The 25946-nt window shown below is 54.6% G+C and overlaps 1 protein-coding gene across 1 annotated transcript in view; it reads left to right on the forward strand.

Annotated features, from left to right (window-relative positions):
• The first annotated feature begins 376 nt into the window (after positions 1-376).
• The window catches only part of ABCB6 (ATP binding cassette subfamily B member 6 (Langereis blood group)), a 206922-nt gene continuing 181352 nt past the window's right edge, over positions 377-25946 (forward strand). Inside the window, exons 1-4 of the mRNA XM_029605015.1 lie at positions 377-505; positions 2066-2597; positions 11319-11456; positions 11937-12126. Coding sequence (XP_029460875.1) covers positions 2085-2597; positions 11319-11456; positions 11937-12126 — 841 coding nt within the window. The 5' untranslated portion in view covers positions 377-505; positions 2066-2084. The remainder of the gene's footprint in view (positions 506-2065; positions 2598-11318; positions 11457-11936; positions 12127-25946) is intronic.

Genomic DNA, 25946 nt, shown 5'->3' on the forward strand with positions numbered 1-25946 from the left:
TGGGCTTTGATACTGGGAGGGTGTTGGGACCGCGCGGTGCTGGGGTTTGACAGTGGAGATCGTTAGGGCCGCAGTGTGCTGGGTTGGCACATGGAGGGCGGTTAGGACCATGCGGTGCTGTAGTTGGTAAAGAGAAGAAGCTGGTACAAGGAGGGCGTTAGGACCGCACGATGCTGGGGTTTGACACATGGAGGGCGCTAGGACCGCGCGGCGCCGGGGTTTGGTACATGGAGGGCGCTAGGACCGCGCGGCGCCGGGGTTTGGCACGTGCATGGGTTTGACACGTGGAGGGCGGTAGGACCGCGCGGCGCCGGGGTTTGGTACCTGGAGGGCGCTAGGACCGCGCGGCGCCGGGGTTTGGTACCTGGAGGGCGGAAGGACCGCGCGGCGCCGGGGTTTGGTACCTGGAGGGCGCTAGGACCGCGCGGTGCAGGCTCGCTTTGCTTGCATTCTCTCCCTGCTGGTGCCGGGGCAGAGTCTCTGGGTTTCGGGCTCCCGGTCTCAGGTGAGTGAGAGCAGATCGGGCCCGGGAGGGGATCTCGGGCTCTGTCTGCGCTCTCGGCCGCGTCTCTCAGTGGAGGGGATCCACGCTGGGCAGTAACAGCGGTGTCTTGGGGGGGGAGGGGCTCCATGCTGCCCTGCCTGGGCAGTAACTGCAGTATTTTGGGGGGTGGCGGGGTGTCACATTTTGTAATGTTGCCCTTTTTCGTGCTCTGTGGCCGCACGAGTAAACCTGTCAGGCCAGGATCGGGGGAGGGGGCCGCCGCCAGGCCCTTAAAGGGACAGTGCTCCCTGCATCTTGCTTTGACCCAGATTGGGCGCGCGCTCTTATAAACGCGTGTCCAGTCGAGGTCCTCACGTGTACATTTCCCCTCGATGCAAAAAAATAAACCGCAAAAATTAACGCCTGCCTGACGCAGCTGTTAATTCTTGGGGGAGCCAAAAAAATTACAGAAAAGCAGAAAATGCAGTTTTTCTGTTCCATTTTTCCGTTCCTTTGGCTTAATATTGTTGTGATATTACATTGGAGGACCCGAAATAGGAAAGCTAAAAATGAAAAAAGTGTGCCCGCGATCAGGTTAGGGCCCCTTTTCCTAACACCATGGTTGTGTGCAGGTTAGAAAAACGGATGCTGGTAAAATAGGGGCTGGCCGCCACCTCACCTGGGCGCCTGCTGCCGAGGAGGTGCTAGCGAGGTTACATTTTCCCTAGTTCCTCCTTTCTACCGCGGCACCCAAGTTAAATATTAAATTGGGCGCCCTGCAGAGATGGATGAGCGCGCACTAAGGGAGCAGGCGCTCAATCGCGCGCGCTCGTTTGATGTGCCTGTCACAGCGGCGCTACCTGCAAATTGTCTCTCTTCTCTGGGGAGTGGTGCTTTTGTGTTTCTATGTATTATCTTTTATTGCAATGGAATCCGTTTTTCTGGGAAACGTGGAACCTGAAGAGAGTGAAATAAGGAGGGACGGATGCTGGAAGCTTTCGGGCACAGTAACTGATGTCTCTTAGCGATGTCTCACAGGGCACTGTGTAGGCATCGAGAGGGAGGGCAGGGTTGCTCAGACTGGTCCTCGCTCTCCTCCCCTTTCCAGGCGGAAGGGTTTTCAGGATATCCCTAATGAATATGCGTGAGAAATATTTGCCCGTATAGGAGGCGCATGCGAGCGGCTCTCGTGCATTTTCCTTGGAGAGATCCTGAAAACCCCACTGGCTGGAGGGGAACCCCAGGGAGCAGTTTTAGCAACGCTGTCCTGGGCTCTACGTTAACAGACAGCGAGCGGTGTGTAACGTTGCAGTGCAAAGGTTTGTGGTCCTATGGGCCTGGTGAATGGGATGTTATTATCCTTTCCGTTGCATCAATAAAACGTGATGAGTTCCAGGTGCCTCTCCTCCCGGGTTGTCTTCCCCTCGCGCTTGTCTGGACCGTAGTGCGCAGGCCCCCATCAGTAGCCGGGATAACGCTTCCCTGGGATTCTCTTTGCACCGTTATCAGTGACTGCATCCATCGTCAGGTCCGTTGCAGGTAACGTTTTCTAAAGGTGCTTCTTTCTCTTGCTTTTCGCAGCGACGGGCCCGGCTCCGCGATGCTCCTCGGGAGCTACTGTGAGGAGAATGCCACGCTGTCTGGGGTCTGGGCCGAGCAGGGCCTCCTGCCCTGTTTTTACTTCACCCTGGTGCCCTCCGCGCTGCTCAGCGTGTCCCTGCTGCTGGGGGCCCTGCAGTCTGCCTGCTACATCAGGTATGGGCGGGACATGGAGCCCAAGTATGTGCCTCGCTCCCGCCTGTACCGGGCCCAGCTGGCGCTCTCGCTCCTGCTCCTGCTGCAGTACCCGGCGGCCCTGCTGTGGCAGGCGGCCGGCGCCGGCCTCCTGTGCGGTTACATGCTGCTGAACTGCCTGCTCTCTGCGGCCGGCTGGGCCTGCACCCTCCACCTCCTGCGGCTGGAGCGCTCCCGTGTGCTGGTGCGGGACCGGACGCGGGGGCATGGCATCGTCCTGCTGCTCTTCTGGGCCCTGGCGTTCATGGCAGAGAACCTGGCATTCGTGTCCTGGAACAGCCCGCGTTGGTGGTGGTCGCTGGAGGACGTCTCGCAGCAGGTAGGTGCAGGGCAGCGGGGGGGGGGGGGGGGGGGGGAACTGGCATGGAAGGGAAAGGTTGCAAGGGATCAGGTGACATTGATGGGACCCTTAGGAATGAGCTGCATTGGTGGAGGAGCTGGGGGAGGGGAGGGAGATGCTTCTGGTTTTCTGACCGGGTTCATTCACAGGAAGATCCTCTCTCTCGCTTTCAGGCACTGATAAACCTACGGGGAAAACAGAACAAACAGGCCCCAGAGCTGAGAGAGGAAATCCAAGGAGAAATAGAAACAGCAATGCATTTCCTCCTGTGCTGTGCAGAATACAGAGAGATCAGAGCAGCTCATTCCCAGAGCTGAGAGAGGAAATCCAAGGAGAAATAGAAACAGAAATGCATTTCCTCCTGTGCTGCGCAGAATACAGAGAGATCAGAGCTGCCCATTCCCAGAGCTGAGAGAGGAAATCCAAGGAGAAATAGAAACAGCAATGCATTTCCTCCTGTGCTGTGCACAATACAGAGAGATCAGAGCTGCACATTCCCAGAGCTGAGAGAGGAAATCCAAGGAGAAATAGAAACAGCAATGCATTTCCTCCTGTGCTGTGCAGAATACAGAGAGATCAGAGCTGCACATTCCCAGAGCTGAGAGAGGAAATCCAAGGAGAAATAGAAACAGCAATGCATTTCCTCCTGTGCTGTGCAGAATACAGAGAGATCAGAGCTGCACATTCCCAGAGCTGAGAGAGGAAATCCAAGGAGAAATAGAAACAGCAATGCATTTCCTCCTGTGCTGTGCAGAATACAGAGAGATCAGAGCTGCACATTCCCAGAGCTGAGAGAGAAAATCCAAGGAGAAATAGAAACAGCAATGCATTTCCTCCTGTGCTGTGCAGAATACAGAGAGATGAGAGCTGCACAGGCCCCAAAGCTGAGAGAGGAAATCCAAGGAGAAATAGAAACAGCAATGCATTTCCTCCTGTGCTGTGCAGAATACAGAGAGAGATCAGAGCTGCACATTCCCAGAGCTAAGAGAGGAAATCCAAGGAGAAACAGAAACAGCAATGCATTTCCTCCTGTGCTGTGCAGAATACAGAGAGATGAGAGCTGCACATTCCCAGAGCTAAGAGAGGAAATCCAAGGAGAAATAGAAACAGCAATGCATTTCCTCCTGTGCTGTGCAGAATACAGAGAGATCAGAGCTGCACATTCCCAGAGCTAAGAGAGGAAATCCAAGGAGAAATAGAAACAGTAATGCATTTCCTCCTGTGCTGTGCAGAATACAGAGAGATCAGAGCTGCACATTCCCAGAGCTGAGAGTGGAAATCCAAGAAGAAATAGAAACAGCAATGCATTTCCTCCTGCGCTGTGCAGAATACAGAGAAATCAGAGCTGCACATTCCCAGAGCTGAGAGAGGAAATCCAAGGAGAAACAGAAACAGCAATGCATTTCCTCCTGTGCTGTGCAGAATACAGAGAGATCAGAGCTGCACATTCCCAGAGCTGAGAGAGGAAATCCAAGGAGAAATAGAAACAGCAATGCATTTCCTCCTGTGCTGTGCAGAATACAGAGAGATCAGAGCTGCACAGGCCCCAGAGCTGAGAGAGGAAATCCAAGGAGAAATAGAAACAGCAATGCATTTCCTCCTGTGCTGTGCAGAATACAGAGAGATCAGAGCTGCACATTCCTAGAGCTGAGAGAGGAAATCCAAGGAGAAATAGAAACAGCAATGCATTTCCTCCTGTGCTGTGCAGAATACAGAGAGATGAGAGCTGCACAGGCCCCAAAGCTGAGAGAGGAAATCCAAGGAGAAATAGAAACAGCAATGCATTTCCTCCTGTGCTGTGCAGAATACAGAGAGAGATCAGAGCTGCACATTCCCAGAGCTAAGAGAGGAAATCCAAGGAGAAATAGAAACAGCAATGCATTTCCTCCTGTGCTGTGCAGAATACAGAGAGATCAGAGCTGCACATTCCCAGAGCTGAGAGTGGAAATCCAAGAAGAAATAGAAACAGCAATGCATTTCCTCCTGTGCTGTGCAGAATACAGAGAGATCAGAGCTGCACATTCCCAGAGCTGAGAGAGGAAATCCAAGGAGAAACAGAAACAGCAATGCATTTCCTCCTGTGCTGTGCAGAATACAGAGAGATCAGAGCTGCACATTCCCAGAGCTGAGAGAGGAAATCCAAGGAGAAATAGAAACAGCAATGCATTTCCTCCTGTGCAGAATACAGAGAGATCAGAGCTGCACAGGCCCCAGAGCTGAGAGAGGAAACCCAAAGAGAAACAGAAACAGCAACGCATTTCCTCCTGTGCTGTGCAGAATACAGAGAGATCAGAGCTGCACATTCCTAGAGCTGAGAGAGGAAATCCAAGGAGAAATAGAAACAGCGATGCATTTCCTCCTGTGCTGTGCAGAATACAGAGAGATCAGAGCTGCACAGGCCCCAGAGCTGAGAGAGGAAACCCAAAGAGAAACAGAAACAGCAACGCATTTTCTCCTGTGCTGTGCAGATATCGCCATCCCTGAGAGAGAGAGAGAAGGGACACTCCAGGAGGTGTCGCTCTCCCTGAGACCTTTCTGTACGTGTGCTTCAAATAGCAGGGTTTTGACAGCAGTGGGAGTCTCTCCTAGCACCCGCTGCAACTCTTGCCACCTGCAGTGGGCGAGAGGGGTGAGTCCCAGAGGGTAGGGACAGACCCTGCAGCTTTAGCTCCCATGCTCTCCGTGCTGCTGGCGTATCAGTGGAATAAAACCGTCTCGCCTGAGATAGAAAGGCGAGGTTAACAAATCTGAGATGCAGCCTGGAAATGATTTATTATGCATTCAGATACTTTCGTGTCAGCTGATTGTCCCTGGCCCTCCATCTGAATTTTCAGAATAGAAAATCTCCCATTCATATGTAAAGGAGAAATTCCGCATGTGTCCAGTTTGTTTCTTATAAAGCAGACTGAAATGTTCGGTTTCACGCTTGCTCCCTCTGTATTAACTGTTGTCCTGTTTTTTGACCTTTCGATTCCCAGCAGCCTTCCCGGAGGGAGCAGGGGGGCACCTCCTTGGACTACAGGTTGATCGCAGACTTTCAGAGTTTGGGAGCCCCTGGCTCTGTCTCAGATCTTTGTATTTGCAAACGTGTGCTCGCCTCCTGTGTGTCGTGCGGGGGCATTAAGTGACAGACAGCCAGGGCCAGCTTTGTTCCTGTTTATGTTAGGGACTCTCTCCTTAGATACTGATTCCTTGGCGTTTGCTGCTGGGTGGAAGTTTAAGCTTGCATTTCCCTGGCTCGGGTGCAGGGAGCTGCGATGCTGCTGGAGGAGGGATTCCCCTCGCTTTCTGGGGGGAGACGCAGGGTGTGGGCCAGCCGGACCCGGCATGTTTATGAACATGTAAGACAACGTGCTCTGAACTTTGCAGGTCATAGGAGATTCCTGCTGAGTCACTGTTTGTGCTTGGTCACTGCTGCAAGCCCTGCGTACTGCTGAGTCATAGGATGTGAGTGTGTGTGTGGCTGCCCATGCTGTGCTCTGTGTGTGTGTGTGTGTGTGTGTGTGAACCTTGCACTGCTGCTGGAGGAGGGGATGTGTGTGTGTGTGTGTGTGTGTGTGTGTGGGGCTGTGAACCTTGCACTGCTGCTGGAGGAGGTTGTGTGTGTGTGTGAACCTTGCACTGCTGCTGGAGGAGGGGATGTGTGTGTGTGTGTGTGTGTGTGTGTGTGTGGGGCTGTGAACCTTGCACTGCTGCTGGAGGAGGTTGTGTGTGTGTGTGTACCTTGCACTGCTGCTGGAGGAGGGGATGTGTGTATGGGGGTGTGTGTGTGTACCTTGCACTGCTGCTGGAGGAGGGTGGGTGTGTGTGTGTGTGTGTGTACCTTGCACGGCTGCTGGAGGAGGGGATGTGTGTATGGGGGTGTGTGTGTGTATCTTGCACTGCTGCTGGAGGAGGGTGGGTGTGTGTGTGTGTGTGTGTGTGGCTGTGAACCTTGCACTGCTGCTGGAGGAGGGTGTGTGTGTGTGAGGCTGTGAACCTTGCACTGCTGCTGGAGGAGGGTGTGTTTGTGTGGGGCTGTGAACCTTGCACTGCTGCTGGAGGAGGGTGTGTGGGGCTGTGAACCTTGCACTGCTGCTGGAGGAGGGTGTGTGTGTGGGGCTGTGAACCTTGCACTGCTGCTGGAGGAGGGTGAGTGTGTGTGTGGGGGGGCTGTGAACCTTGCACTGCTGCTGGAGGAGGGTGTGTGTGTGTGTGGGGGGGGGCTGTGAACCTTGCACTGCTGCTGGAGGAGGGTGTGTGTGTGTGTGTGTGTGAACCTTGCACTGCTGCTGGAGGAGGGTGTGTGTGTGTGTGTGTGTGTGTGGCTGTGAACCTTGCGCTGCTGCTGGAGGAGGGGATATGTGTGTGTGTGTATGTGTGTATGTGTGTGAACCTTGCACTGCTGCTGGAGGAGGGGATGTGTGTGTGTGTGTGTGTGTGTACCTTGCAGTGCTGCTGGAGGAGGGTGTGTGTGTATGGCTGTGAACCTTGCACTGCTGCTGGAGGAGGGGATATGTGTGTGTGTGTGTGTGTGTGTGTGTGTGTATGTGTGTAAACCTTGCACTGCTGCTGGAGGAGGGGATATGTGTGTGTGTGTGTATGTGTGTGTGTGTGTGTACCTTGCACTGCTGCTGGAGGAGGGTGTGTGTGTATGGCTGTGAACCTTGCACTGCTGCTGGAGGAGGGTGTGTGTGTGTTTGGGGCTGTGAACCTTGCACTGCTGCTGGAGGAGGGTGTGTGTGTGTGGGGCTGTGAACCTTGCACTGCTGCTGGAGGAGGGTGTGTGTGTGTGTGGGGGGGGCTGTGAATCTTGCACTGCTGCTGGAGGAGGGGATGTGTGTGTGTGTGTGTGTGTGTGTGTGTGGGGCTGTGAACCTTGCACTGCTGCTGGAGGAGGGGATGTGTGAGTGTGTGTGTGTGTGTGTGTGTGAGAACCTTGCACTGCTGCTGGAGGAGGGGATGTGTGAGTGTGTGTGTGTGTGTGTGTGTGTGAACCTTGCAGTGCTGCTGGAGGAGGGTGTGTGTGTGTGTGTGTGTGTGAACCTTGCAGTGCTGCTAGAGGAGGGGGTGTGTGAGGGTGTGTGTGTGTGTGTGTGTGTGTGTACCTTGCACTGCTGCTGGAGGGAGGGGATGTGTGTGTGGGGCTGTGAACCTTGCACTGCTGCTGGAGGAGGGGATGTGTGAGTGTGAGTGTGTCTGTGTGTGTGTGTGTGTGTGTGTGTGTGTGTGTGTGTGTGTGTGAACCTTGCACTGCTGCTGGAGGGAGGGGATGTGTGAGTGTGAGTGTGTCTGTGTGTGTGTGTGTGTGTGTGAACCTTGCACTGCTGCTGGAGGGAGGGGATGTGTGAGTGTGAGTGTGTGTGTGTGTGTGAACCTTGCACTGCTGCTGGAGGAGGGGATGTGTGAGTGTGAGTGTGTGTGTGTGTGTGGTGTGTGTGTTAGAGAGAGAAGCTTGCACTGCTTCTGCCTGGGTTGTCGCTGTGTCTGTAAAACTTTCTTGCCCTCACTCTCTGTACATGTTGCCAAAGTAATATGTAAAGTGATAAAAATAAAAATAAAAAGTTAAAAATATAGTAATAGTCTGAAGAGAAATGGCCATAACTCCAGATTCTTGTGATGCCACTAACTCCTCTTCCTAAGATCCCTGACTCCCCTCTGTCAGCTGCAATTCTTTGTAACTTGTCTGTAAGGGACCCAGCCCAGTCCTGAGTCTGTCGCTGCCGCCTCCCCCCACCCACGCTCCCTCTCACTCTGTCGTCCCCCCCCCCCCTCAGCCTCCCATTTCTCCTCTGCCCCCTCCCCCCCCCTTTCTCCGACCACCTCGGTTCACACAGTAAGATCGCAGCTTCCATCACCGTCCCGCTGTCCACCGTCTCCTGCCGCAAGGGTCCCTGCCGCCCCTAATGTTGGTGGTCAGCAGCGCTGGCAGCCCTGGATGTGGGCACCCAGGCAGCGAGGAGCGTGCTTCTCAGTGAGGAGCTGCCGTGGCACTCTGCCTGCGGGCCCTGAGCACGCGTGGCCCCCTCCTGCCTGCATCTTCTCCCTCCCTCGCTGCTGCTTTCTTGCAGCCGGCGCCTGTTGCTCACTTTCTCTTAATATTTGATGGCTCCCCTTCTCTTCCACGCCGTCCTGTGCTGGGGTCCTCCCAAGGACCACGTTTGCAGCTTTCTGTTTCTGCACCTCTGTGCTGTTCCGTGGCTGCGAGTTTACCGGTGTTTACTGAAGCCGCTCTGCGTGTTTATCCGCTGTCTCGGGGGGGTGGAGTGGGGCGGACGTGAGCGGCCACTCATAACCAAAGCCCTCCGTCCCTGCCACTCTGCTACCGGCGGGCTTATCCGCTTTCTGGGGGCGGACGGGGGGAATCTTTGTGTCTTTCCGTGGACGGAAGCAGCCACTCATAACCAAAGCCCTCCGTCCTTGCCACCTATCTGCTGTCTCTCGGGGGGGAACATCTGCTTGATATCTAAGAATGTTTTCCAAATCCAAACTCTGCGCTCTCTCCAGTCTTCTCCATCTCTTGACTCTGTCACTCTTAGACGATTCCTTCCCGAATTGTCTCTTTTGTCTAAAAATGTAGCTGTTCTTTTCAAAAGCACTTCAGCTTGATTTCCTCTTGCTAAAGCCTCTGGTCCACTCACGCAATACGTGGGGAGTAGCCGCTCCCATAATTCTGAAAACGTTTCAGATAAAACTGTCAGCTGCGTATTATTTGCTCTTTTTATCTCTGTTATTTCGTTTGCTTCAAAACCAGCCAGACTCTGCTGGCTTTTCTTTCCTCTCATTATGTCCGTCATAGCCTGCCACAGCCTTAACATCACTGACTCCCTGCTTGTCCATCTCGCACCGTTTCTCACGCTCTGCTATCCAAGGGTCTTCTGTCCCTCGCTGATTTATGGCACATCCCTCCCTCACTGTTCCTCATGCCCTTAGATCCAAGACTTGGCCATCCCTTACTGATCCATGTCCTGTCCATCCCTTGCTTCCTGAGATCATAGCATGTCCATCTCTTGCTGATGCTTGGCTTATCTCTCCCTCACTGTTCCTCATGCCCTTAGATCCAAGGCTCGTCCATTCCTCACTGATCCATGGCCTGTCCATCCCTTGCTTCCTGAGATCATAGCATGTCCATCTCTCGCTGATGCACGGCTTATCTCTCCCTCACTGTTCCTCATGCTCTTAAATCCAAGACTCGTCCATTCCTCACTGATCTATGGTCTGTCCATCCCTTGCTTCCTGAGATCATAGCATGTCCATCTCTCACTGATGCATGGCTTATCTCTCCCTCACTGTTCCTCATGCTCTTAAATCCAAGACTCGTCCATTCCTCACTGATCCATGGCCTGTCCATCCCTTGCTTCCTGAGATCATAGCATGTCCATCTCTCGCTGATGCTTGGCTTATCTCTCCCTCACAGTTCCTCATGCCCTTAGATCCAAGGCTCGTCCATTCCTCACTGATCCATGGCCTGTCCATCCCTTGCTTCCTGAGATCATAGCATGTCCATCTCTCGCTGATGCATGGCTTATCTCTCCCTCACTGTTCCTCAGGCTCTTAGATCCAAGGCTCGTCCATTCCTCACTGATCTATGGCCTGTCCATCCCTTGCTTCCTGAGATCATAGCAGGTCCATCTCTCACTGATGCATGGCTTATCTCTCCCTCACTGTTCCTCATGCCCTTAGATCCAAGGCTCGTCCATTCCTCACTGATCCATGGCCTGTCCATCCCTTGCTTCCTGAGATCATAGCATGTCCATCTCTCGCTGATGCTTGGCTTATCTCTCCCTCACTGTTCCTCAGGCTCTTAGATCCAAGGCTCGTCCATTCCTCACTGATCCATGGCCTGTCCATCCCTTGCTTCCTGAGATCATAGCATGTCCATCTCTCACTGATGCATGGCTTATCTCTCCCTCACTGTTCCTCAGGCTCTTAGATCCAAGGCTCGTCCATTCCTCACTGTTCCATGGCCTGTCCATCCCTTGCTTCCTGAGATCATAGCATGTCCATCTCTCGCTGATGCATGGCTTATCTCTCCCTCACTGTTCCTCAGGCTTTTAGATCCAAGGCTCGTCCATTCCTCACTGTTCCATGGCCTGTCCATCCCTTGCTTCCTAAGATCATAGCATGTCCATCTCTCGCTGATGCATGGCTCATGCATCCCTCACTGTTCCTCAGGCTCTTAGATCCAAGGCTCGTCCATTCCTCATTGATCCATAACCTGTTCATCCCTTGCTTCCTGAGATCATAGCATGTCCATCTCTCGCTGATGCATGGTTCATCCATCCCTCACTATTCCTCAAGCACACAGATCCATGGCCTGTCCATCCCCTATGGTTCCTTGCTGTCTCAAGACTGTTGGCTTTTCTGCTGATGGATGGCTGTTCCAGACTTTACTATTTCTGTGTCCACCTCCTCCCTCCTGGTAAAGAACAGTTTCCTGATGATTTTCCTGAGTAACCCCTGTGGTCTTCATGTTATGATCTCTTGCTCTAGAATATTTTTGGAATATCTTCTTGAGGTGTTTGAAGGTCTCCCTCATATTCTCCCTGCACGGCGTTCATGTTTTAAGTCCATAAGACTTTTGGTGCAGATTCAGCACATTTTGGCAGCCTTTCTCTGGATGCAGTACTCCTGGCGAGATCTTGCAAATCTCCTGCACAGGAGCATTTTTTCTCTTTTATATTTTGCGTCCTGCGTAACCCTCTCTCCGTCTCTCTGCAGGTGCAGTTTGGGCTCTGGTGTGTCCGCTATGCCTGTACCTTTGCTCTCTTCATTCTCGGGATCCGTGCCCCGGGACTGCCCCGTAAGCCGTACATGCTGCTCGTTAACGAGGATGAGCGCGATGTGGAGAACCGGCAGGTGAGTCTGGGCTCCCTTCCTCCCCTAACTCTGACCTTTGGGGGACCATTTGTTCTCTCCGAGTCCTTCTGCACCGTTAGCCTGCGGCTCCTCCACGCTTTCAGGGGTGCGGAAGAGCCCTGTTGATGGCTTTAAATAGTGCAGGAAGAATGAAGCTCGTGAGTTGAGCGATTCGTGGAGCGATGCAGGAGCATCTCTGCTCTACAGCGCTCTATAGCTGGGACAAGCAGTGCCGGAAACAGGGATCCAATAAATGCATTGGTTACGTAGCCTGAGAAATGAATGCATGAACTGCTGGGAAGCTTAAAGTTTTATATTTTCATCCGCCTTTCTTCCTCAGAATGGATGGATCTGGCTCTGGGCGATGTGACATCCACAAAGATTCAAGATTCATTGCAGCCCTGGTTCTCTTTGAATGTTTGTACGTCTGTGGGCGCACGTGTCCATCTTTCTGTCTGTCTCTCCCCCCCCCCCCCACAGCCCCTGCTGCATGGCGAGGCCCGGAGACAGTCCACGTGGAAGGACCTGAGAAGGAAGCTGCGGCTCCTGGTGCCCTACCTGTGGCCGAAGGGCAGCGTCACGCTGCAGCTGCTGGTCCTGCTCTGCATGGGGCTGATGGGCGTGGAGCGAGCCATCAACGTCTTTGTTCCCCTCTACTACAAGAACATCGGTGAGTGCCGCAGTGCCGGGACCACGGGGGGGGAGGGGGGGAGGGCTGGTCTCCTCCAGCCGCCCAGCCTGGTTTTTCCGTAGAAATGTCTGAAAACTGCACGGGGCGGCGAGGCCTCGCAGGAGGTGCTTGTGACGGTGTGTGCGGTAGCCCGGGTGTCGGGTGCACGCCGCCAGTGCCCGGGTTGGTGCTTACGGTGGCCCTGGTGATGCTGGTGCCTGTGACTGTGCTGGTGCCTGTGACGGTGCTGGTAATGGAGTTGCCACTGCCCGTGATGCTGCTTCAGCTGTGGCTAGGCCTGGAGTTTTATTTTTAAACCTTTATTTGGTCATAGCCACCGCAAACAATACGCACGGTACATAAAGGGAGACCAAGTTTAAACAGAAGCCTGCAGAGCAGTCAACCTGCAGTCACACCGGGGCCGATGCAATATTAAACGCGGAACGCGGGCGTTGAATCTTAACGCGTGCATAGCGCCCGCAAGGGGGTCGCTATGCACGACCTTAGCGCCTCCTTGCTAACGACCTTAGCGCCTCCTTGCTAACGACCTTAGCGCCTCCTTGCTAACGCGACCCCGCGGTTACCGGCGGTCTGCCGGTTATGAACACTGACGCCACTAAACTCGGCATCGGTTTTCATAATGCAGCCGGCCGGTTATGAAAACCGACACCGAGCGTATCAGCGTCGGTCTTCAAAGCAGCCGGAAGAGGGTGGGTTTTTTAAATTTTAAAAAAGTATTTATTTATTTATTTAATATCTATTTCTATATCGGACTTCACGAATGGAATTCACATCAGGCCGGTTTACATGGAACTTGGGGGATTAACAAGAGTAACCAAGAACAAGAAGGCAGAAACAAGCAAAGTTACATAAAACAGGGGCATTGAACTTGGGGGCTAGAGTAGCCAGGAAGAAAGGTAGAACGGAATTGGCAACATATGAATAATAATATAAGACGGGTTATGAGATTGGTAATTATCTCACTCCTTGGGCTGAGTCCGAAGTGTCATTTTGACTAGGGGAAGGCTTGGAGGAAAAGCCACGTCTTCAGTTGTCTTCGAAAGGTGTGAAGGCAAGGTTCCAGTCTTAGGTCAGTCGGAAGTCTGTTCCAGAGGACCGGGCCTGCTGTGGAGAAGGAACGATCTTTGGTGGTTTTTAGATGGGTGTATTTTGTAGGTGGGACTTGAAGGGTTCCTTTATAAGCTTCTTTGATGGGTGTTTCGGACGAGTGGTGTTTGAGTGGGATCTGAAGGTCTAGTGTGAGCTGTTTGTGGATTATAGTGAGAGCTTTATATAGAATTCTATATTTTATTGGCAGCCAATGTAGGTTTCGGAGGATGGGGGTGATGTGAGCACGTCGGTTGGTGTTGGTTAGGATTCTGGCTGCTGCGTTCTGGAGCATTTGTATAGGTTTTGTGGCTGAAATGGGGAGCCCCAGGAGTAAAGCATTACAGCAGTCTGTTTTCGAGAATAGCGTGGATTGAAGGATGGTTCTGAAGTCCTGGAAGTGGAAAAGGGGTTTGATTCTTTTTAGAACTTGAAGCTTATAGAAACAGTCCTTGGTGTTATTATTAATTGATTTCTTTAAATTCAGATGATTGTCTAGAATAACTCCTAGTTCCCTGTACGTACCAGGATCAGTCCAGACGGTGGGTTATGTCCCCCGTCCAGCAGATGGAGTCAGAACAGACTTCGAGGGACGTCACCAGTATAAGCCAGTGCTCCCTCTGCTGGAGCTCAGTATCTTTCTGACTCCAGCAGATGAGAGTTGGGGGATCCACGGTCTCCCCAGGCTGGTTGGATTCTTTTTCAGGATTTCTCTTTATTTCTTCTTCCAGGTTTTCTTGTCTTGAGCTATTTGAATCAAGTTAAAGTTAAATTCTTTGAAAAAAAAAAAAAAAAAAAGGTTTCTTGTTTGGAGGCGTGTCTTCTGCCTTCTCTCTTGCTTCCTTCTCTGTTGCTTCCTCCGTTTCTGGGGTAAGTTTGTTTTTGTTCCCCTGTGTTGGTTTTTTCCTTTCAGGGTTTTTTTTTTTTCTCTTCACAGGTTGTTGGTTCCCCGTGGTTGCCGGTGGGCCGGCTCCCACGTGTGGGCAGGCGATCCCGCGGCTTTGCGGCCTATTTTTCGCGTCCTCTTCGGCGCTGCAGGGATCCCTTTGGCGGGTTGTGCAGGCCCTCCGGCCCCCCCGCGGCACCTCCTTAGTGCTCCTGGCCCCCCCCCCCTGAGGTTTTTTGCCGCTCCCGACGAGTTTTTGCGAATGCCGCGGCCGTCTCGATGTGCGGCCTGCGGCGAGCCGGGGTCCCGGATTTCAAGGGAGGGGATCTGCGCGAGGTGCCTCCCGGGCGGGGAAGGCACCTCGCAGCCGGCAGACGTTTCTTCTTCTCTCCCCTCCCCCCGGCAGGGGCGGCGCGGGCCGGCCACTTCGCCGCCGTTGGCGGGAACGGCGGCCATTTTGCTTTCGCGGCACCTCGCTGCTGTGGAGGCTGTGACCGAGCGGAGGGATTTTCGGGAGGTCTCACCTCCGAATTTATCCCCGGAGGGGGGCTTGCCCGATCCTGGGCTTTCGGAGGTTCCTCCCTCGGACCCCCCTCCCAGCTTGCCTCGTTTTTCACCTGAGTTTATTCTACTCATGCATAGTGCGTACCTTCAGGGATTGGGGGCTCCCGGGGACCTGGCCCCTCGCCCTCCACCGGCAAAGACTCCTCGGGTGCCTGTGGCCCCTCCTGGGACGCCCCCTGACCTGGTCGGGTCGGTGGCCGGGGCCCCAGCCCCTCTTCCGCGTCCTCGGCCTGCCACGGGAGCGGCGGCACCGATATCGCCACCCTTACCGGATCCCGCGGACCCTGCGCTCTCGGAGCTCCCTTCCGAAGGGGATGACCCGCTGGCACTCCGGATTTTCCAGCGGGACGAACTGAATGATCTGATACAGCAGATCCTTTTGGAACTGGATCTTGATCCTCCTCCGGATCCGCCGCTCCCGGTGGCGCCCGCCGTCACCACATCGGCCAGAAAGGGGGACCCGGTTCTCGCTGCCCTTTGTCCCCGGCCTCGGGCATTTCCCATCCATGAGTCCTTCCTGCAGCTTCTCACCAGGGAGTGGGATACCCCTGAAGCCTCATTTAAAGTCACTCGGGCTATGGAGAAGTTGTACCCGCTCCCAGAAGACTTCTTGGATCTTATCAAGGTTCCCAAGGTGGATTCGGCCGTCTCGGCGGTCACCAAGAGGACGACGATCCCGGTCACGGGCGGCACAGCGCTCCGGGATACTCAGGACCGCAAGTTGGAGGTATTCTTGAAGAAGGTTTTCGAAGTCTCCGCCTTGGGCATGCGGGCTGTCATGTGTACCTCACTGGCTCAGCGGGCCAGTCTCCGGTGGGTGCAACAGTTGCTGACTTCTCAAGCGTTACCACCGGACGAAGCCGCGCAGGCTGACCGCCTGGAGTCCGCGATAGCCTATGGGGCCGATGCCCTATATGATCTCTTCCGAGTACAGGCACGTTCCATGGTATCGGTGGTGGCAGCTAGGAGGCTCCTTTGGCTCCGCAACTGGGCGGCGGATGCTTCCTCTAAGTCGAGCTTGGGGTCCTTGCCTTTCCGCGGAAAATTCTTGTTTGGAGATGACTTGGATCAGATCATCAAATCTCTCGGGGAGAATGCGGTCCACCGACTCCCTGAAGACAGACATCGACCCTCCAGGGCTTTTGCGGCTACCCGGACTAGAACCCGAGCGCAGAGGCGCTATAGGTCGTACAGGCAGCCGGGGACCCGGGCTTCCTCCTCCTCCTCCAGACCCCAGACCTGGTCTCGGTCCTTTCGGGGGCGCCGCTCCGCCCGTGACTGCTCCGGACAGGGTCCTCCTCCACCAAAGTCGTCCCAATGATGCCAGATGCCCCCACTCCCACACGCCCAGGATAGGGGGTCGCCTGGCGGATTTCTACGGGGAGTGGGTAAGGATATCGGCGGACCAGTGGGTTCTGGACACTATAAGGGACGGCTACGCTTTGGAGTTTGCCCGTCCTCCCAGAGACCGGTTCCTCTTCTCCCCCTGTGGCTCGGACCTCAAGCGGGCGGCGATACAGCAGACTCTGGATCGTCTTCAGGGCATAGGAGCCATTGCCCCCGTCCCCTTCGGCGAGGTGGGCTCGGGTCATTATTCTATCTACTTCGTCGTGCCAAAGAAGGACGGTTCCTTCCGGCCCATTCTCGATCTCAAGGAAGTCAACAGGTCTCTGCGAGTCAGCAGGTTCCGCATGGAGACGCTGCGCTCGGTGATTGCAGCGGTTCATCGAGGGGAATTTCTGGCCTCCTTGGATCTGACGGAGGCCTATTTGCACATTCCCATCCTGCCGGCGCATCGTCGTTTCTCCGCTTCAAGGTTCTGGGCCAGCGCTTCCAGTTCACAGCTCTCCCATTCGGTCTAGCGACAGCGCCTCGCACCTTCACCAAGATCATGGTTGTCGTCGCCGCGGCTCTCCGCAGGGACGGGATACTTGTCCATCCCTATCTGGACGATTGGCTGATTCGATCGAAGTCCTTTGCCCACGGACAGGAGTCGGTGACCAGGGTGGTCCAGATCCTACAATCTCTGGGATGGGTCGTGAACTTCGCCAAGAGTTCTTTGGTTCCTTCTCAGCGCCTGGACTTCCTGGGTGCCAGCTTCGACACGCTGCAGGGCAAGGTGTTTTTGCGTCCGGACAAGGCTCAGTCGTTGCGGGAGCATGTCTGTCATTTTTCAGCTTTGCAGGAGCCCACTTCCCGGGATTATCTTCAGTTGCTGGGAGTGATGGCGTCCACCATCGATATGGTGCCCTGGGCTTTTGCGCACCTGCGCCCTCTGCAGGCGTCCCTCCTCTCCAGGTGGAAACCGGTGTCCCAGGATTATCAGGTGATCCTTCCTCTCCCCTCTGTCGCCAGGGACAGTCTGGACTGGTGGCTGATACCGACGAATCTGGCTCAGGGAGTCTCTCTCGATGTGCCCACTTGGGTGGTGGTCACTACCGATGCCAGCCTCGTGGGCTGGGGCGCCGTCTGCGACCGCAGCGCAACACAGGGAACGTGGTCCCCGATAGAGGCGACCTGGCCGATCAACCGTCTGGAGACCAGGGCGGTGCGGCTGGCACTACAGCGGTTCCTTCCCCTGGTCCGGAACAGGGAAGTACGAATCCTCTCCGACAATGCCACCACGGTGGCCTATATCAATCGACAGGGAGGCACGAAGAGCAAACATGTCTCCCTGGAGTCGACCCCCCTAATGGAGTGGGCGGAAAGGCATCTAGTCAGGATCGCAGCTTCTCACATCGCCGGAGTGGACAATATCCAGGCGGACTTTCTCAGTCGTCAACAACTGGATCCCGGCGAATGGGAGCTCTCCGCCGAGGCGATGCGGTTGGTGATTCAGCGGTGGGGTGCACCGCATTTCGATCTGATGGCCACGGCCGCCAACGCCAAGGCACCTCGGTTTTTCAGTCGCCGGAGGGAACGAGGCGCGGAGGGGGTGGATGCCCTAGCCCTTCCGTGGCCGACTTGTCGGCTGCTCTACGTTTTTCCTCCATGGCCCCTGGTGGGCAAAACGCTCCGCAGGATAGAAAATCATCAAGGTCCTGTGGTTCTCGTCGCTCCGGAGTGGCCGCGCAGGCCCTGGTTTGCGGACCTCCTCCAGCTGGCGGTGGACGGCCCGCTTCGGCTCGGTCATCTTCCTCGGCTCCTGCGCCAGGGTCCAGTATATTTCGACCAGGCCGAACTCTTCTGTCTTGCGGCATGGCTTTTGAACGGCGCCGCCTTCGACGCAGGGGCTACCCTGAGGCGGTAGTTTCTACAATGCTGCGGGCCCGGAAGTCTTCTACTTCTGTTGCTTATGTGCGAGTTTGGAGAACGTTCGACGTCTGGTGTTCTTCCAGGGGGATCCGACCCACGGAGGCGTCTGTCCCGTCGATTCTACAGTTCCTTCAGGATGGTCTGGATAAGGGACTCGCCTATAATTCCCTACGAGTCCAGGTGTCGGCCCTGAGTTCCTTCGTGCGCGCGGATGGCTCTCTTCTCCTGCAACCGGACGTTGCCCGTTTCCTCAAGGGGGTCAAGCATGTGCGCCCTCCTGTCCGGGATCCTTGTCCCTCCTGGAGTCTCAACCTGGTGCTTCGAGCCTTGTCCGGGGCACCTTTTGAGCCGATACGTGGGGCGACCCTCAAGGATCTGACTCTAAAGGCGGTTTTCCTTGTGGCTATCTGCTCTGCGCGTCGTGTCTCGGAGCTACAGGCGTTATCTTGCAGGGAGCCTTATCTCAGGTTCACGGATTCCGGAGTCTCCCTGCGCACCGTACCTTCCTTCCTTCCGAAGGTTGTCTCGTCTTTTCACTTGAATCAGACGGTGGAACTTCCGTCCTTTGGACCCAGCGAGCCTAGGTCTCTTCGTTTCTTGGATGTCAAGCGCACCTTGCGTCACTATCTGGAGGTGACCAATGATTTCCGGCTCTCAGATCATCTCTTCGTTCTCTGGTCCGGTCCGAAGAAGGGGCGTCAGGCCTCGAAGACAACGATTGCACGATGGCTTAAAGACGCGATCTCGGTCTCCTACATTGGAGCTGGCCGTCTTCCGCCTAGCGGGGTTATCGCTCATTCCACCCGCTCGCAGGCGGCGTCCTGGGCGGAATCTCGCTCCGTCTCCTCCCAGGAGATCTGCCGAGCAGCGACGTGGAAGTCGCTGCATACCTTTTCACGACATTATCGACTGCACCTGGCGTCGTCCTCCATGGGACACTTTGGTGCCCAGGTTCTCCGAGCAGGGCTTTCAGGGGCCCACCCGGTTTAGGGAAGCTTTGGTACATCCCACCGTCTGGACTGATCCTGGTACGTACAGGGAAAAGAAAATTATTCCTTACCTGCTAATTTTCGTTCCTGTAGTACCAAGGATCAGTCCAGACGCCCACCACTCTGGGATCTTTCTGCTTCTGCTCGGTTCTGATGCCTGTCGATATCTTCTATTACCTGCTGTTTGTGCCTTGTTTCTGTGTTGCACAGCTCTCTACAAGTTGGGTTCTTACCGCTCGTTGGCGGTTCATTGTTATTGCAGTTCAGTGCCTGTCTTTCAGGTATGTTGAGTAACTTGATTCAATCCCTTTCGGGTCCTTTGGGCTTTGCTATGCGGGATACTGAGCTCCAGCAGAGGGAGCACTGGCTTATACTGGTGACGTCCCTCGAAGTCTGTTCTGACTCCATCTGCTGGACGGGGGACATAACCCACCGTCTGGACTGATCCTTGGTACTTCAGGAACGAAAATTAGCAGGTAAGGAATAATTTTCTTGTCTCTAGTTTGAGAAATCTGTGGGTTCAGAGCTGTAATGTTGGAGATGGTCGAGTGTTCAGGGGAGATGAGAAGGATTTCCGTCTTGGATGCGTTTAGAACCAGGTTCAGGCTGGAGAGGAGGCTTTTTATGGACTTCAGGCAATTTTCCCAGTAGTCGAGCGTTTTTGGCAGAGATTCTTTTATGGGGATCAATATCTGAACATCATCTGCATAGAGGTAGTGTGTTAATTTTAGGTTTGTGAGCAGATGGCAGAGGGGGAGTAAGTAGATATTGAAGAGGGTCGGGGATAAAGAAGAGCCTTGTGGAACGCCTAGCGTTGCTTTATAACTTGGTGATTCTCTTGTTGACTCTAACCTTGTAGCTTCTGTTTTTGAGGAAAGAATCTTTGAGGAAAGTACAGAAAAGCAGTTCCCTGTACGTACCCGGATCAGTGCAGACTCCTGGGTTTATTCCTCCCTGCCAGCAGATGGAGACAGAGAAAAGCCTCGCTGACACTGCTTGATAAGCCCTGGTGCCACCTGCAGTAGCTCGGTATTTCTCTCTCTCCAGCAGATGGCATTGGGTGCATAAACCCTGCAGTCGTTTCTTTAGCCTTTCTTTAGCTTTTTCTTTTTCGGGTGAGCCTTCCCCCCAGGGGGTTAGTGCCCTTTGGGAACTATTCCCTGTCCGGTTGAGGTGGACCAGCTGAGGTCCAGATCCCTCCCCTCACGAGGCCGGCCGTGTGGCTTTCAGCCCCTTTTTTCTTCTTCAGGGGTTTCTCTCCTTCTTGTTTTTGTGGTTGATCTGAGCTGGACAGCTCCTTTCAGCTCTAGGAGAGGAACTTCCCGGTTATTTGTTAGTAAAGTTTAAAAAAATAAGAACGCTAGGAGGGCTGCGTGGGAAGGCTCTGGGGCGACTTCCCCCCTCCCCACCCCCGTTGATCGTGCCGGTTCTGTGTGGTGATTTTTTTTTTTTTTACTTCTTTCTTTTTTGACCGGGGACTATGGTTCACGACTCGGCTTGCTGCGCGTGTGGGGCAGTCCCGGCGCGTCTCGGTTGGGTCGGCCTCTGCTCGGGCTGCGTTTCGGGGGGGGGGGAAGGGCCCTCCCTCCTCCTGGGACTCTCAATACGGCGGTGCTTCGATAAGTGCGCGGCTGCTGCGGTCGGGCCGGTTATGCATGACCCTGCGGGCTCCAGGTCTACCGGCTCCCTCGTGGCGGGAGCGGCGGCCATTTTGGCGCCAGATTCGCAAGGGCCGCCGTGTTGGGAGGGGGATCTCCCTCCGTGGCTGTCCCCGGTCCATCCGAGCCCACTAGAGGAGCAGGGGCTCGGCGGGGGGGGGGGGGGGGGGAGGGCTAATCAGCAAGTCCCTTTGCCTCAGGGGCCTGGGGGAGACAAGGGTCCGATTTTAGCTCCAGGTTCGCACCCTTCCCTGATTTTATTCTCCTGCTTCTGGAAGCCTATCTGGCGTAGCAGGAAGGTCTAGGGTGCCCACAGTTGCCCCTGGAGCCTCAGGGTCCGTGCCTTCAGCCTCCGGGGGCCGCGTTAGGGGGCAGCACAGGATCTGGGTTCCCCAGACCTCGATCAGGGAGATGACATGGGGGCACCTTCGGTGGCAGAGGATGATGACCTCAAGATTCTTCGTCTGTTCCGGAGGGAGGAGGAGCTGGGTTTGAAAGTTCCTCAGGAGGTTCCGGAGATGGATGGGGCGGACCCTGTCCTAGATAGCCTTAGGGCCCCTCCTTCCGCCTTTCCTTATCATAGGTCTGTGCGGCAGTTGGTAGAACGTGAGTGGGATTCCCCAGACTCAGGCTTCAGGGTGGGGAGAGCGATGTCGAAACTCTACCCCTTGCCGGAGCAGACCTTGGAGCTTTTTGCGCTTCCGCAGGTGGATGCGGCGGTTTCCCCGGTCATTAAGAAGGCCACTATTCTGCTTGCGGGAGCCGCAGCCCTTAAGGATGTTCAGGATCGGAAGTTGGAGCTTCATCTCAAGAGGATCTTTGAGGGGCGGCCTTGGGGCTGCGGGCCGCTATTTGCTCCGGCTTTGTTTGTGTTGGGTCCGGAGTTTTCAAGACGGGGGGAGACACAGCCTGGATCCGACACGACTAATGCAGATCGCGTGGAAGCGTCAGTCGCATATGTAGCTGATGCTCTTTATGATTTGGTGCGTTCGCTATCTCGAATAATGAGTTCCGCGGTAGCGGCCCGACGCTTGCTGTGGCGCTGTCATTGGTCTGCGGGATGTGTCTTCTAAGGCCCAGTTAGGTTCTTTGCCCTTCAAGGGTCGTCTGTGGTTTTGGGGAGCAGCTGATAAAGCACTTGAATGAAATGAAGGTTCACAAGTTGCCGGAGGATAAACCTAGGAATCGTCAGGCTTTTCAGCCCCGGTCGCGTTTCGGGGACGGCAGACGGTCTCGTCCTTCTAGAGGTCCCATGGTGTCGCAGTCACAGAAACCCTTTCAGCCTCGGGGTTCGAATTGGGGTCAGTCCTTTCGGGGCGGCCGGAGACCTTTCAGGGCCCCCACGGCTGGGGCAGCTGCGGGGGTCAAGTCCCCCCCAATGAAGCGAGGCCGGGTCACTCCGCCGCTCCCTATATAGGGGACCGTCTGGCAGAGTTTTACGGGGAGTGGAGCAAGGTTACGCAGGATCAGTGGGTTCTCTCGGTGATGAGAGACGGTTACGCGTTAGAGTTTGCACGTCCCGTTCACGACCTATTCTTAGTCTCCCCCTGCGGGTTTTCGGCGAAGCTTCACGCGGTTCGGGAGACTTTGCGCAGGTTGCCTGAGTTGGGGGCGGTGATCCCAGTGCCTCCGCACGAGTGGGGCAGGGGTCGTTACTCCATCTACTTCGTGGTGCCGAAAAAGGAGGGCACGTTTCGGCCCATTCTGGACCTCAAGTCGGTCAACGCGTCCTTAAAGATTCCGCGTTCCCGAATGGAGATTTACGTTCAGTGATTGCGGCGGTGCGCTCTCGGGAGCTTTTGGCTTCCCTGGATCTGACGGAGGCGTATCTACATATTCCCATTCGTCCGGATCATCGGCGCTTCCTGAGGTTCGCAGTGCTGGGTCAGCATTTCCAATTTCAGGCTCTCCCCTTCGGACTGGCCACGGCTCCTCGCACGTTCACCAAGGTGATGATGGTGGTGGCGGCGGCAGCTCTTCGGCGCGAGGGGGTGCTGGTGCACCCTTATCGCGACGATTGGCTGATTCGGGAGAAATCGTTGGACGGCTGCCGTTCTTCGGTACAGAAAGTTATTCGCCTGCTAGAATCTCTCGGCTGGGTGGTCAATCGGGCGAAGAGTCATTGGGAGCCCTCCCAGACACTCGACGATCTCGGGGCTCGTTTCGGCACGAGACAAGGCAAAGTGTTTCTCACAGAGGAGAGAATGATCAAGCTGCGGTCACAAGTTTGCCGCTTATTGGCGTTGAGGGTGTCCCGAGCCTGGGATTTTTTTTTTTGCAGGTTCTGGGGTCGATGGCCTCAACGCTGGAATTGGTGCCGTGGGCCTTCGCGCACGTGCGCCCGCTTCAGAGGCCTCTGCCGCAGGCTTTTCATTTGCCGGCCTTGCTGGATGCGTCGGCATGGAGCAGCCTCTTGTGTGGTTACGGTCGTCCAGTCTGTGGCGCGGTGTCGGTCTCGAGGTTCCGGACTGGGTGGTTCTCACTGCAGTCTGCCCAGGGCACATTTAGTGGGTGGATTAGCGCCTATTTAACCCGCGTCCGACTGCGCGCACTGCGTTGCATCGGCCCCTTACAAAGCAAACGTAAAGGCCCTGACCAGCTTTCATTCACTCGTAGCTCATGAACCCCCACGGGCAGCCATTCCCTTCTCCGGATTACCGAAGGCTGAAACCGTAATCCTGAGCTTGTGCCTCGATTGCGCACCCAGCCTTGTCTCAGTACCTACGGATAATGCCATCGACCACAAGCAGAGCATTAGCAGCTGCTCTCCTACCCAGACTGATAAAACAGTCTTCTGGGCCAAAATACAGGGCCAATATATAAACATCTTTTTATTCCAGCATCCCTCCGACCCCCAAGGACCCTTTCTTCCTGTGGCCATTTCAGCTCTGCTCTTCATGAAGAAAGGTTGCAGGGTCCAGCTCCGTGGCCAGGAACCTGATCCACAGAAGCTCCGTGTCACGGTTGTGCCTCGCATTTCTCTGGTCCTCTTACCTAGCAAAGGCAAAAGAAGGTCCAGCGTCTGAAAGGGGAGTAGCCGAAGCCACCAGCTCTGAGAGGGTCTCTGGGCAGTTTCTGCCGTCGGGGGAGCCTCAGCTGAAAATGATCCCAGTCTCCCAGTGTCTCCCATCGTAAGCTTGGCGTGGACGGGATAAAGTATAGCGCCTTGCTTGTGAATACCCCAAAAGATTAGGATTAGGGATATTCCTTTCATCTGTGAAACTTGGAAAAGAAATGACCTTCGAAGATCCACGCGTGACAGATTTTTAGCCGTTAGCCGTCGCTGGATATCCGTACGGGGCAGCAAATTAACCACAGGAGAACCCATCACCGCCTCCTAACCAGGGATCACCTCGGAATTACTGAATGCAAAAGCAGCCTGGTAAGTAAGGGTCCTAAACTGACCTGGTCGTTCATCGTCCCTCCCCGTTCTACGTAACATCGAGTTAGTGGGGCTGACAAGGGGGACATCTGTGCAGGATGCAAGATCTCAGGTGGAATTCTCGTCTTAAATGGGAGCACGGCGAGCAAACCAGGCCGAACGCTGAATGTGCCCGAGAGCCGCTCTGCCGCTCAAATTGTCTGCACTAGAGCAATCCCGATCCCCGAGTGCACGAAAGAGAAGGGGGCGGTAGGACTCCCTTCTGCTCGGGAGGGAAAAGCCACCGAGTTAAAATGTGGGCTTAAGGTTAATTATTCCGTCGGGGTTCTCCAAAAACTAGAAGCAGATTGTTGGCCAAAAGGCTGTGTTTAATCTCTGACCTGGAGCCTTGATCCTTTTAAAGACGGTAACTCCCTTGATCTGATGGGTAAGAGCCTTACAAATAATACAAATAGCAAAGGAGACAGAGGACGTCCCTGTCCGGTACTGCTGCACAAAGGGAGAGAAAAAGCAGAGATTGACTCCTAATTCTGACTCTCTGACTTCTGCAGACCACAAAATCTGCACTGAGATAAGAGCTAAAACAGAAATGTACATCCAGCTCCATCAAATGCTTTCTCAGAGCGCAGCCTTCACACGAACGCTGCCTCGCTGATGTTCACTAAAGACTAACACACAGTCTCTTGCTCCTTATGCACAAAACCAGAAAAGTTGCAAGAATCATACAGAAATTGGATTCATACAACAACCAACGAGGGACGACTTTTACGTTCTGAGGAACTGGAAAGCACAGGGGTAACCTGCACTGAGCGGCAGTTACTACCCTTATCAGAAACATGGGGGTAACCTGCACGGAGCGGCAGTTACTACCCTTATCAGAAACATGGGAGTAACCTGCACGGAGCGGCAGTTACTTCCCTTAACAGAACACATGGGGGTAACCTGCACAGAGAGGCAGTTACTACCCTTATCAGAAACATGGGGGTAACCTGCACGGAACAGCAGTTACTACCCTTAACAGAAACATGGGGGTAACCTGCACGGAGCGGCAGTTACTACCCTTAACAGAAGGATGGGGGTAACCTGCACGGAGCGGCAGTTACTACCCTTAACAGAAGGATGGGGTAACCTGCACGGAACAGCAGTTACTACCCTTAACAGAACACATGGGGGTAACCTGCACGGAGTGGCAGTTACTACCCTTAACAGAAACATGGGTGTAACCTGCACGGAGCGGCAGTTACTACCCTTAACAGAAGGATGGGGTAACCTGCACGGAGCGGCAGTTACTGCCCTTAACAGAAGACATGGGGGTAACCTGCACGGAGCGGCAGTTACTATCCTTAACAGAAACATATGGGTAACCTGCACGGAGCGGCAGTTACTATCCTTAACAGAAACATATGGGTAACCTGCACGGAGCGGCAGTTACTACCCTTAACAGAAACATATGGGTAACCTGCACGGAGCGGCATTTACTACCCTCAACAGAAACATGGGGGTTACCTGCACGGATCGGCAATTAATATCCTTACCAGAAACATGGGGGTACCCTGCACGGAGCGGCAGTTACTGCCCTTAACAGAAACATGGGGGTAACCTGTACGGAGCGGCAGTTACTGCCCTTAACAGAAACATGGGGGTAACTTGCAGGGAGTAGCAGTTACTACCCTTAACAGAAACATGGGGGGTAACCTGCACGGAGCGGCAGTTACTACCCTTAACAGAAACATGGGGTAACCTGCACAGAGGGACAGTTACTACCCTTAACAGAAACATGGGGATAACTTGCACAGAGGGACAGTTACTACCCTTAACAGAAACATGGGGGTAACCTGCACGGAGCGGCAGTTACTTCCCTTAACAGAAACATGGGGGTAACCTGCACGGAGCGGCAGTTACTTCCCTTAACAGAACACATGGGGGTAACCTGCACAGAGCGGCAGTTACTGCCCTTAACAGAACATATGGGGTAACCT

Source organism: Rhinatrema bivittatum, chromosome 6, assembly GCF_901001135.1.
Source record: "Rhinatrema bivittatum chromosome 6, aRhiBiv1.1, whole genome shotgun sequence".
NCBI lineage: Eukaryota > Metazoa > Chordata > Amphibia > Gymnophiona > Rhinatrematidae > Rhinatrema > Rhinatrema bivittatum.